The sequence below is a fragment of the Eretmochelys imbricata genome, chromosome 4, assembly GCF_965152235.1.
Source record: "Eretmochelys imbricata isolate rEreImb1 chromosome 4, rEreImb1.hap1, whole genome shotgun sequence".
Classification (NCBI taxonomy): domain Eukaryota; kingdom Metazoa; phylum Chordata; order Testudines; family Cheloniidae; genus Eretmochelys; species Eretmochelys imbricata.
Genome location: NC_135575.1, coordinates 30,783,661 through 30,796,264, shown reverse-complemented (window position 1 = coordinate 30,796,264; position 12,604 = coordinate 30,783,661). Strand labels below are relative to the sequence as shown.

The following is a 12,604-nucleotide window of genomic DNA, read 5'->3' as shown; positions in this document are numbered from 1 at the left end:
AGTTCGGCTTTCGGGGGAGGGTGGACCCCCCAGCAGAGGTTGTGTGTTGTGGTAATTGTTATTATAGGGCCTATTATATTAACAGCCCCCCACCCCGTGCTGCGGGGAGTGGAGCGGGAGGGGTCCTGCGACCGGCCTCCTCTCCGTCCCCGAACCCTCCGCCCGGGGGCTGGGGGACTCGGAGCTCCGCAAGCCCCAGCGCCTTGGCAGGGCTGATGGGACCGTTTGGGGGGTGCTGAGAGCCACAGAACCAGACTGTGACCCCTGGGCATGATGGAAACCGCTTCAAGTCAGGGGGTGCGGCCGCGCCCCGAGTTCCAGCTCCCACCCGCCTTGGGCCAGGGAGCAGCCGAGCCTGTCCTCGGCCGCCCCGTGCACAGCTGCGGGAGCCCTGTGGCCTGTCAGGTGCCAGGGCACAACCCAAGGAGGGGCCGGGGTTCTCGGCTGACCTGCCTTAGGAGCAGGTGCAATCTGCTCCCCTGCCGGCTGGCTTCCCTCCTGGAGTCAGGGAAAGGCGGGATTTGAGCGACACCCTCCACCCTTGCAGCAGCAAGGGAACCTAGACCAGCCGGGACAGGTGTTTGTCCAACCTGTTCTGAAAACCTGCCCTGGGGGATTCCACAGCCTCCCTTGGAAAGCTGGCCCAGTTCTCAGCTATCCTTATCGCTAGGACGTTTTTCCTAGTATTTCACCTAAATCTCACTTGCTGCAGATTAGGCCTATTACTTCTTATCCTACTCTTAATTAGACACAGAGAACAAGTGATCCCTCGCCTTCTAACAGCCTTTTCCATATCCAATGATTGTTAGCTTCCCCCACTCAGTCTCTTCAGACTAAAGATCCCCAGTGTTTTTAACCTTTTCTCATAGATCAGGTTTTTTAACCCTTCTGTCGTTTTTGTTGCTCTTCTTTGGACTCTCTCCATTTTGTTCACATATTTCCTAAAATGTGGTACCCAAAACTGGACCCAGTACTCCAGCTGAGGCCTCACCAGTGCAGAGTAGATTGAGCCAGTTACCACCCCAGTCTTGCGTCTAATGCTGACAGCAGTCTACACTAATTGAAACTGCCTTTGGAAGTTAATCCATGCAGAGGGTGTTTCCAGGGGGAAGGTGACAAAGACACAGATGTCTGACTGCCTTCATGACCAAAGGAACAGGGTACCTAGGCAATTGAAGAGTCAGTGGGCAGGGTTTGCAACACTAACACTCCTGCTGCCTGGAAATCCAGAAACAAACACAGATTTCGGATGGCAAGGTAACAAACCACTGGGAGAACTCAATCCAAGGCACAGACAGTGCTTTCAGTTACTTCCTCTGCTGTGCTGGTATTACATCTCTCTTATCTGGATTGAGTTAAAGCTGACTGACTCATGTGGTTCAGTGATTATAGCAGAGGCTTGAAAGAGGTAGCTCTCAGAAAATATCTAGACTAACTACTGCCTCGTGTTAGCCCATTGAAACATACAAACTTGCTGGCAGAGTGGCTGTCAGGCAGTTTTATTGTGGAGAGTATCCAGGAATAACATGTGTACCTATCTTCACCTTACACTCATTCCTCTCTTTAGCGCCCTATCAGCGAGGCCAGGTCTACACTACAAACTTACATCGGTATAACTACGTTGCTCAAGGGTGTGAAAAATCCACATTCCTGAGCAATACAGTTATAGCAACCTAACCCTGGGTGTAGATAGTGCTGTGTCAAGAGCTTCTCCTGCTGACATAGCTGCTACCACTTCTCGCGGAGGTGGATGAGCTATGCGGACAGTAGAAGCACTACACCAGGACAGATCTACACAAGCACTACACCAAGTGTAGATCTGCCCTGAGACTCCCTCTACACAGTTTATGCAGCTTTTGACCCATGTTTCCTCCTGAGATGGGTGGGACAGTTGCAACAGGGCTGCTTGTGGGGGAAGGGCCTCTGGGGAAGGGCTTGTGTGTAGCTTGTGGTAAGTCAAAAAGAAAAGGAGTACTTGTGGCACCTTAGAGACTAACCAATTTATTTGAGCATGAGCTTTCGTGAGCTACAGCTCACTTCGAAAGCTCATGCTCAAATAAATTGGTTATTCTCTAAGGTGCCACAAGTACTCCTTTTCTTTTTGCGAATACAGACTAACACGGCTGTTACTCTGAAACCTGTGGTAAGTCAGTTTCTTTTAAGAGCAGTTTAATGCCAATAATTCACTCTGTTGGGCAGGGTAGCATGAGCGTTCTCCTCTTCACATTGGCACCAGAAGGAGCTGTGGGATGCTGGAAATTAATAGGGATACTTCTCCCTCCTTAATTTTGTGTGAGAGTAAGCAAAAGAGAGAGAGAAGGAGGTCATAAAAGCTTAGGTGCATGACTAATGTTGACTCTTATTTTTCAGGAACTTTGACAGTACATCTGATTTTTTTTTTCCCAAAAGTTTCTAAATATGGCTGACGTAAGTATTTTGAAAAATATTTTCAAACAGAAATGTGTATTTCTTTGTAATTATATGGTTTTGTTTGTTTGTTTTGGGGGGTTTTGTTTCACTATTTGTGAAAGCTACCAAACAGGAAGAAACTATAGGCCCTGTCCCAAAAAGCTTACTTTACAGCCCCAATCCTGTAAACTGATCCATATGGACACACCCTTATGAAGCCTCAATCAGTTCAGTGGGACTACTGATGTCAGTAAAGTTATGCACGAGCAAAAGTATTTGCAGGACTAAGGCCTTAGACTATAAATACTTGGAAAGGAGAAGAGGCCTGGCTTGATTGAGAATGACCTGATTATGCAAAAGGAGAGAGAATCTGCTCTTTGTTCAGTAACTTGTGACGTTGTGATATTTGGAAGACACTAAAACAAAGTTCACGTGTGTCTGGGATAGGCATTTGTGGTAGCGATTGTGTTAAAATGTTCAAGCGCTACGTATTTAATGTGTTAACGTGAAACATTATATTTAAAACACTTGGGGAGGAAGAGAAATACAACAATATACTTGCTGCCACTTCACTAAATGTATTGGATGCATTTTGGTTAGTTAACAAATACCTGTATGTACATTTTCAGAGCCACTGAAATGAGGGTCAGAAGTAAAGGAACAAGTAATACAAGTACTATACATATGCAAATTCTGAAACTCGGACTGTTTTTGTCTACAAGCACCGAAGGGGGGCGGGGAGGGAGTTGGTCAGAGTTATAATTCAAAATACTCCACACAATGCAATTTAAAAGAAGTGTTTTGTGGTAGAATGGAATAGGAATTTTTTAAATGACATGAATGGTTTCTACTGGGATAAAATTGTGAAAGTTTCATACATATTATTATTTTGAAAAATAAAGCCTATTTCATCCTCTTATTTTTCTTTATAGGAGCTGAAAAGGTTTCTGTACAAAAAATTACCAAGGTAACATCGCTATCACGCTACAGTGAAGTGTTCACTTTGCACTCTGTGCTGCTTCGCAATTAATGTATGTTAATATTTACCTGGATTTTAGTAGGCTCTACTGAAAGTAATCCAACAGTCTGTCCATACTGTCTGAACACTTTTTTAAAAGAATCTATTACGTTTTACACTGTAGGTTCCTATCTCTGAATAATATTTATTTGGCTGCAAAAACCTATCTTTTGGTAACCCAGTTTAATATTAGAGAGACACTTATCTTGAAAATTATTCAACACTGTTATTTCTGAATGAGTTAAAAGTCAGTTCAGGTGGAAATAACTTAAACCTTTCCATCTGTCCACCCCAAAAGAAGTACAGTACTCTTCATTTTAAGGGAATAGTGTGTTTCTTTAAAAAAAAAAAAAAAAAAAAAGCTTCTGTTCCTGGAATAATTCTTCTCGAATTCAAACAACACTTTGTACTGGCTTTTTGAGGACTTGGTTCATCTTGGTAACTTACAGTTTCTGGTAACTGCAAGTAGCTATTTAGGCCAGTCATTAGCAGCACTAAATAGTCATGCTCTGGGACTGTGTGCAAATACAGTGACACCTGCACTAAGGAGTACTTCCAATAGCAGTCCCCTTACTTAAGCTGAAGGACCTCCACGATTTCCAATTCCAATTCTGTTTCTAGTACAAGTCTATCTTTGGTCCGTTGGATGGTCGCATAACAAAAGCTAGTTTAATGGTGGGCACTCCTTGCACTATCACATCTCTCCTTGCTACTTCTGTTTTCACGTTGGTACGTATTTGCTGAATAAAAATGAATCTCGCTGCCAACATTTAAACATGGTAAAAACAACAGTTTTATTTTTTTTCTCTAGTGTTGAAGGTCTGCATGCTATTTTAGTGTCAGACAGAGATGGTGTGCCTGTTATCAAAGGTAAATCATAACATCTGATTGTACATCTACTGTATAATAATTTACATCTTTAATTGAAAGACAAAAAGTGGCTTCCTATTGAAGAGAGGGCTCTTCCTCCTGTCTGGCTTTTAGTTTACTGTAAATATTGGAGGTTGATCTAAGCATTAAGTCAGACATGCTCAAATTTGGGACATTTTAACAAGAGAAATAATCTCTTAAAGGGAGTCTCTATCTAGGTACATGCAGTGTGTTTAAAACCATAGTCTGTAGGCACCTTACCATGTCATCAGTGAAAAGAGTTGGAATCATGTAAGGAGTTTATATCTTAAAGCTGCTTTCAGATTGGTAGACAACACCAGGATTGGTTGAACAGAAGTCTTCCCCTAAGACTGATATGACCAAATGCTACCCACGGATAGATGCATCCAACCGCTCTGATGTAATTCTGAATTTGTTTGCATTGGGGTTGTGCTATCCTTCCCTTACTTTCCAGTAGTAGTGTGAGACATCTAGTGCAACAGACACAATGGTGTAAGTTAAGAATGTAAAGATTCAGGCATCTGCAGATGGTTTTTATGTCCCATCTCATTTAATGATGCTCGGTAGGAGTGGCATGTATGTGTGAATCTGAAGGCAGATAGATGGGTCTGGCGTGCTACTGCAGGTGATGCAATAAAACCAAACAGCATCCGCACAGATCATGGCGCAACAAACAAGCATGTAGAAAATAAGCCATCCTCAGAACATTAGGAAAGCGGGCTGCTGAAGTGGTGATAAAGATATACAGAGTAAAACATTTACATGCATCTTCCAAAGCACATCAATAGGCATTCATTATTGAGGGAAGGTGGGAAGCAGGGAGGGGCGGTTTGATATGTATGAGATCTGATCTAGTTTACTGTTGCCTCATGTGCAGGATGCCTGACCCATATCATATAGGAATGTGAAATATGTTTTGTTCCAGTTGCCAATGATAATGCTCCAGAGCATGCACTTAGACCTGGTTTCTTGTCCACCTTTGCACTTGCAACAGACCAGGGCAGCAAACTAGGGCTTTCAAAAAACAAGAGTATCATCTGTTACTACAACACATACCAGGTAAGGGTCTATTGGCCAGAGCTAGTCCTCTGTGACTTTTTTTTTAAACTATGCTGGCTTTCCACTGGGGATTGATTATATTTAAATGTGTATTTTATTTTCTAAAATATGTAAGAGCTGGTTATGCCGAATTTTTGCAATATTCATTGAAATTAGCTTTTGTTTTCCAGCATCAATAATGAGTTACTGGTTCAGGGCAGTACTTGAAGCTCACTGTGTTCTCCAGCTGTTGGTGCCTGTTGCAAATCTCTAATATCTACCATTCTAAATTTGTGTTTATTGCTGATCATTTAAAAATATTTCTCTTGAAGAACAAAATGCTCATTTATATACATGTGATCAGCGATACTGCTGAACAAGCTGGGGCTTCTGTCCACTTTAAACTGTGTAACCGTTAAATCCTGCTTCAGTAATAGTGTCTGGGCAAGGACATTTTACATAAAAGAATTCACAGTTTATAAACTTGGTGGTGTTCTTCATGTGTCTACTGAAATCCATCACCCTTCAACAGATTCACACTCCTGCTCAGTTCACAGTGGATTGATGAGCAGAATTTACAGAAGGACGTTCGGCTTTTGTCATTTGTTTGCATTAACTGTTTAGACTTGCTGCATTCAGCTTTGTTTGATGGAAAGTAAATGTAAAAAAGTAGCTGTTTGCCCCTGACCTGACAGCATTGGCCTGACATTCTTCTGACCCTACTACTGTATGTTCAGCATTTCTGAATTCTTCATGAATATCTGGGTAATAATATCTCCTTCCCTCGAATAGTTTTTTTTATCATGTAACAAGAGGGAGAAAATAACATACACACTATGCTACAGCTTTTAAAATTGGTTAGATTTCACAATGTGTAACATACCGTACATACCTGTGAGACAGCAATCCCATTTTGTGGCTCTCTCTGCTAGCACCTTTGAACGCTGAATCTTTAAAACCTGTACATAAAACCCAGTCCTTATTCCGATTTCTAATTTAAATTGACGGGACCAGTTGCATGAGTAAGGACTGCAGGATTAGGGAATGAGTATAGCAGATGTCACGCTGTTTTTCTGACAAGCAGTATATTGATTTTTTTTTGTTTCTGAGGAACTTTTGTTTTTATGTTTTTAAGGTGGTCCAGTTCAATCGGTTACCTTTGGTAGTAAGTTTCATTGCTAGCAGCAATGCCAACACCGGTACGTTTTCATTATCAGTAATTTCCGAAACTGTTATGACTAGAGTGATATGTTTTCAATAAGACTTAAAATAATTCATTTGAAAAATATGAGTTCCATCAGCTTAGGTCAGTATTCATTACAAAACTGCATATTAGCTTGTCACCAGCATGGAATCTGATAAAAAGGGTGTCATGATTGATTGGAAAAAAGTGAGTCCCAAAGGGGGCTAATATTTGAAACTTTTGAAAGTAGCAGTTTGGCAAAATTTTCAAAAATGCCTATCATCTTTCTTCAAAGCAATTCATTTTCCTGCCTGTTCCAATAATGCATTACCTTAAACAGGATGTGAACCTCACTTATTTGGAAAATGCACTGGTAATGACCCCACAATACAAACAGTTGACAATCTTTCTTCTCCCTCAGTGCCCACAAAAAGCAAACCAAACATGAAAACAAAAACTAACAAAAGCCTCTACGTTATTCCGTCCTCCTCCAGGCTTCAGTGTCTAGTCTTCACTTTTGTCTGTTAGATGCTAAGGTCTGCAGGGAAAGTACTGTCTTGTCTTATGTCTTGAACAGCTTCATACATTAGTGCTTAATACTTTTTGCTAGTGATGATACAGATGACGTAACAAAGATTCTGCAGGCCAGATTTTGCACTCTGTTGACCCGTGCAACACCTTGTCTCAAAATTATGCCCTTCAGTTATGCAGGACTCTGAGTTTGACCCTCCAATATATCCTTCTGGCTCTCTGCTTGTTCCAGAGGAAATCCTCTCTTGTGGCGTCACTCTTCTGACTTTCCAGCGTACACCTTCTCCCAATACTCCCTAGAGCCTGCATGGTGTGGAGGCAATGCTGCAGGTGCCAGAGGAGGACTGTGCTTGCATTGGCCATCTTCCTGTTTTGGGGACTTTCCTGCCCCGTTTTGCTCTTACTTGATTCTTATTTGCTTCGAAGAGGAAGAGACCAGAGGGCACTTAATTACAGTGGCAATTGCTGGTCTTCGCTGTGACTAGTTCTCATATGCTGCTTCCTTGCAGCATGAGACGCTGAAGTGAAATCAGTTTAGTTTTAATACACTTTCATTATTATTGACTACTTTGGAGAGAGGCTTAATGGATACTGTGTGTAGTGTAACTATTTTGTATCTCTTCTTTATTGTTACAGGATTGATCGTCAGCTTAGAGAAGGAGCTTGCTCCCTTGTTTGAAGAGTTGAGGCAGGTTGTAGAGGTTTCTTAACCTGATGATGTCATCAAAGTGCGGCATCTCTTCGCTACCCAGTGGGACATAAAGATTCAATAATTCTCAGCCCACAAAATAACAAATGTTTGAGAGGAAATATCACTTCCCCATATTGTACTCAATGAGATTAAACTTGTGCATAGTGCTGAATCGGAAATGAGATACTAGTGTGTTGTAGACAGACTCTTTCGCCACGTGTCTTGTGTTGTGCAGTCCTGGAGAGACCACCAAATGGCTCCAGTGGAGCCCTTACTAAGGATCAGGTTTAACAGAGTTGACCAGTAGCCGCATACTGTCGGTCCAGATAAGTGACCCACAGCTGCCTTGCTGTACAGGGAATGAAGCATTGAGTAGGGTTTACCTAACTCTGACTAGCCACCACTACATAGTGGGGAAGTAGAATTAATTTTCATTGTCCTGTAATGAATGCTTCATTGCTTGTGCTAGGAAAAAGAGAACATATGCTGGCAGTCCTAGCAGTACAATCAATAACTATCCCATGGTGTTTTTTTTGTGATGCGTTGGTAAAGGAATACTACTAATCTGAATGTGAGCTTCCTTGGTACAGGAGAAGGATGCTGCTATTTCTATATAAGTTACAGCTTCAAGCGTTTTCCTTATTACTGGGTACAAGTACCCAATCGGTGTTGCACTTTCTTGTATTTCTTTTGTACAGTGTAGGTGTGATACCCAGGATTGTCTTTTGTTCTGGTATTTGTGGCTATGTTAGTGGTAACACTTGACCTGCTCATTTATGTTTAGGTTTTCCTAAGTAAATGTCTAAATAAAACAGTATTTTTTAAAAATCTTGTAGCCTGATTCATTTTTATAACTGTCCTAAAATATTACTGGTAAACCTACTTTTCCATGCAGATAACGGTCTCCCTTGTTGCTTTGTAAATGTACAACAACTTGGAGAATTTATGGGCTAAACAATAACCTGTGTAGGTCTCATCTGGGTCTTATCATTTTTGAATTTCTACATTTTTATAAAATCACGCATCATTTGCTGTCAACTGTCTACCTCTAGACATTGGTTTTCTAGAAGTGAAAACACTTGGGGGCCATATAATGCCTTTTTTTTTAGAGCAAAACTTCAGAGTTTGGTGTGGGATTTCTGATTTAAAATAGATAGCACGGATTTCCCTTGATAACCGTTACTAAAATTCCACCTCAAAATTGAGGGTGGGCTGTGGGGACACTTTCTGCCTCCAACAACAACAACAAATCCCATCTTACCAGTTCAACCTTGGATCCCTCAGCCCGCTGCCTCTTCGGTAACCTGAGAAGGAAAAGATCGGCTTTACAGCATATTTCCAAGGTGAACACATTTGGGTTCTAGTCTATGGGATTGTGAATTCTTCAGTTGAAGAATCTTTACAGAGACTGCCTTGCCAGCTGTCTCTTCCACTTAAATCAAGGGGCTCCAGCATGTGCTGATTGTAACTGCCGAAGTATCCCATGCAAGAGGCAGTTTTTCAGATAATCTAGTCCCAAAACATCTGCATTTTTAATACAATAAGGCAAACACTTCAAATTCCGTCTAGAAACTAATCAGCCAATGTAGAGCCCTGATCAACCAGTGTAACAGCCTGTCTGTGTGAAGCTCCATTTGAAAAGCAGCAAGCTGTATTCTAACCTGGCTTCAGTTTGCGATTTTTTGTTTGAGCAAGGTAGTGTGTACTACGTCTTGTTTCCAGTATTCTGTAACCGGCCTGTTCCCCTGGGAAGAAGCTCTGATTGTGAGATGATTTGACCTCACATAGGATTTTCCATCCATTAGTAGAGAGGCATGACTATTGTTAGCTTACCAAGAGGGTTGTACTGGATATTTCTATTGTATTGCAGTTATCTTATTTCTTTGGGAGGAAAATGGAGATGCAAATCATTACTTTATAAAACTTTGTTGCGTATGAACACCATTCTGCTAACTTCCTTGACTGCAGGCATCACAATCTAAGTTTTAAAAGAGTACCTTTTAATAGTATGGTGAAACCGTATTTACTCAAGACATCTTAAAATATTTAGTCTATACAAAATTCGTCAAATACTGTGAACATCTAAGTTAAAACAAAATACTATTCCTGTAATTACAACTCTGAATTCTTCCTCTATCATAATGGAGTCTCTTCTTTTTCCAGGCTTAGCTGCCTCTTCTATGTGAAGAGAGGCAGCTATGGAAAATTAAACTGGTTGGTGTGCTTTTTTAAAAAAATGCCACAGCAGTTTATATGGCAGGAGAACATAACATGGCCTTGTCTAATGTAAAACATTTTTGAGCAGGTACAATTCAAGCTAATTTGATATTTAAAAACAAATTCATGATCCCTTCTTTCTTTGTCCAGAGAGCTGCCAAATGCTTTACAATTGATTTCCAGAATATAACTTGTCTTATCCCCTCGCCCGTCCCCTAAAACACACAAACCTAATCAACTAAAATTAATAGCTTCTGCCTGTAAACTCTCAATACTAACCAAGGAAAAGATCATTACAAGCAGATGCGGCTAGCGGAAATGCGTAAAATTTAATGATCATCTTCATGTGGGCAAGTGATGGCCCACCTTGATTTTCATACACATTGTAAGGAGAGTGGTCACTTTGGATAAGCTATTACCAGCAGGAGAGTGAGTTTGTGTGTATGGTTTTTGGAAAAAAAGGGTGGGGGGGTGAGAACCTGGATTTGTGCTGGAAATGGCCCACCTTGATTATCACACACATTGTAAAGAGAGTGGTCACTTTAGATAAGCTATTACCAGCAGGAGAGTGGGGTGGGAGGAGGTATTGTTTCATGGTCTCTGTGTATATAATGTCTTCTGCAGTTTCCACAGTATGCATCCGATGAAGTGAGCTGTAGCTCACGAAAGCTTATGCTCAAATAAATTGGTTAGTCTCTAAGGTGCCACAAGTACTCCTTTTCTTTTTGCAAATACAGACTAACACAGCTGTTACTCTGAAACTAAAAAGCTCTTGGCCCAATGGGGACCAAGGGCTTTGCTGGCTGTACAGCATTCTGTCCTCATTCCCTGGGTGCCTATGGCTACTCCTTCATGGGCGTACTGGGAATGGAGACGCTGGGGTCCAACTGCCCTGTGCCCTTATCACCCCAATGTATAAATAAGGATGCTCTCAATATTGTACATGTCTGTAACATACATTCTATTTAACAGAAAGAGAGAGCACCAATCTACACACTTGCAACTACCACTGCCAAAATGTAGAATCAGACCAGACGCTAATATCTTTAATCAAAACCAAATATTATTCATCACCCACTTTGACATTGGACTTTAAAAATATTAAGTTTATATTTTCCATGTAATAGGGACTCACATTAATTACAAAAATACACTCTAGTCAGTTTCACAATGAAAAAAAGTCACTCTGGAGACATAATTTTCCTCTAGGATTTAAACCCTTAAAACACAATGCAAAACAAATATTTAAGGTTTCCAGAAAAAAAGCTGATTTCAAATGAGTGGGCTAACCCATGCAGAACAGCTGTTGCTAGTAGTTAGTTATGCATTTATTACAGAAGCTCAATGAAGCTAACAGAGTGCTTTACTACGATGCCGAAAGTTTCAAATACTGAACACTTTTGTGATGCAAAAGTGAACCGAATAGGAACATGCGAGTGGGTAGGGAACCAGCAGTGTTAGGATGCAACAGTTTTCACTGATAACACTTCACATTCTGAAAGTGTCCCTCTAGCGTTAATCTTATATATGCAAGTACATAGATGTACACTGTAGGTAACTCGTGTGCTGACACCGCTCTCGTGTGAAGTGACACTCAATGCTGAAGGCTGACTCTCGCTGACTAAATTATTTAGAGGCATAACTACAGAGGAGAGGTGGCATCACGCTGGTCCTGGTGTTTTCTTATTTGTGACTGAAACAAAAGACAATATTACTTATTCACATATGTGGCAAGTTAAAAAGAAATATCAAAGAAAATAAAAATTGGGCAGAGATAAAATACAAGCTGCTGATTTTTGAGCAAATTAGATTTATAACATGTTGCCCTGTCTTCTTGACTCCCACCTGATCTCCCAATGTATGCTGTCTGTGTGGGCCTGTATTATCTACAGTCTAGGTAAAAAATTCCCTTGGGGCACGGGCCAGTCTCTTTCTGTTTTCTGTACAAGACTATGAACACAGAAGGCACTCCAGACAACAGTACTGTAGAATATGCACATACAAAATGCTTAACCAGTTTTGTGTGTGCATCTCTTAATGCAATGATTTTAAACTGTAGATCAAGTCTAGTTAGTCGTCCCTGTTGGGGATTTACAGACATGCAGGGGAATGCCAACAAACAAGATCCTGGGAAAAAACCTAACATGCCCTTCCTGTATGGCAGATGCAATTTTAAAGGGACTATGCTGTATATATGCCTTAATATCTTATTATTAATCATGTTTATTACAGTAGTGCCTAGGGACCAACCAAGAACAGTGAGCCACATTGTACCAGGCACTGCATAAAAAGAATAGTAGACAGGTCTTGCACCAAAGAGTTTACAGTCTAAATAGGCAAGATAGAAAAAGGATAGCAGAGAGATCAATGTGGTGGTGACAAATGTCATGTCATGTACTTACCATTATGGAATGTATACAGGGGTGAAAGTAAAATTGAACTCTTACCGGTACGGGGAGCTGGCTCCAGCCCCCCTGGAAGGGGCGGGGCCTCGGGCAGAAGGGGCAGGGCTGTCCCCCAGCCAGCCCATCCGCTGAGCCTGGCCCGCGCCGCCCGATTTAAAGGGTCCGGGTTAGGGTTAGGGGCAGCTGCTCCTTTTGCTCCCTCCCCTCCCTTCGGCGGCCCA

At 41.5% G+C, this 12,604-nt stretch overlaps 2 protein-coding genes across 5 annotated transcripts in view; one reads left to right on the top strand and one right to left on the bottom strand.

Annotated features, from left to right (window-relative positions):
* Nucleotides 1–12,604, top strand: part of LAMTOR3 (late endosomal/lysosomal adaptor, MAPK and MTOR activator 3) — a 77,648-nt gene that overhangs the window by 158 nt on the left and 64,886 nt on the right. For 3 of the 4 annotated variants that reach the window (XM_077815065.1, XM_077815067.1, XM_077815066.1), the window contains exons 2-6: nt 2,371–2,427; nt 3,342–3,376; nt 4,239–4,297; nt 5,244–5,377; nt 6,492–6,555. In XM_077815065.1, the coding sequence (XP_077671191.1) occupies nt 2,419–2,427; nt 3,342–3,376; nt 4,239–4,297; nt 5,244–5,377; nt 6,492–6,555 (301 nt within the window). In that variant the 5' untranslated portion in view covers nt 2,371–2,418. Of the gene's footprint in view, nt 1–2,370; nt 2,428–3,341; nt 3,377–4,238; nt 4,298–5,243; nt 5,378–6,491; nt 6,556–7,706; nt 8,590–12,604 lie in introns of those variants that run through there. The other variant, XM_077815064.1, reaches the window with a different exon arrangement.
* DAPP1 (dual adaptor of phosphotyrosine and 3-phosphoinositides 1) overlaps nt 10,289–12,604 on the bottom strand; it is a 43,444-nt gene continuing 41,128 nt past the window's right edge. Inside the window, exon 9 of the mRNA XM_077815063.1 lies at nt 10,289–11,671. Coding sequence (XP_077671189.1) covers nt 11,621–11,671 — 51 coding nt within the window. The 3' untranslated portion in view covers nt 10,289–11,620. The remainder of the gene's footprint in view (nt 11,672–12,604) is intronic.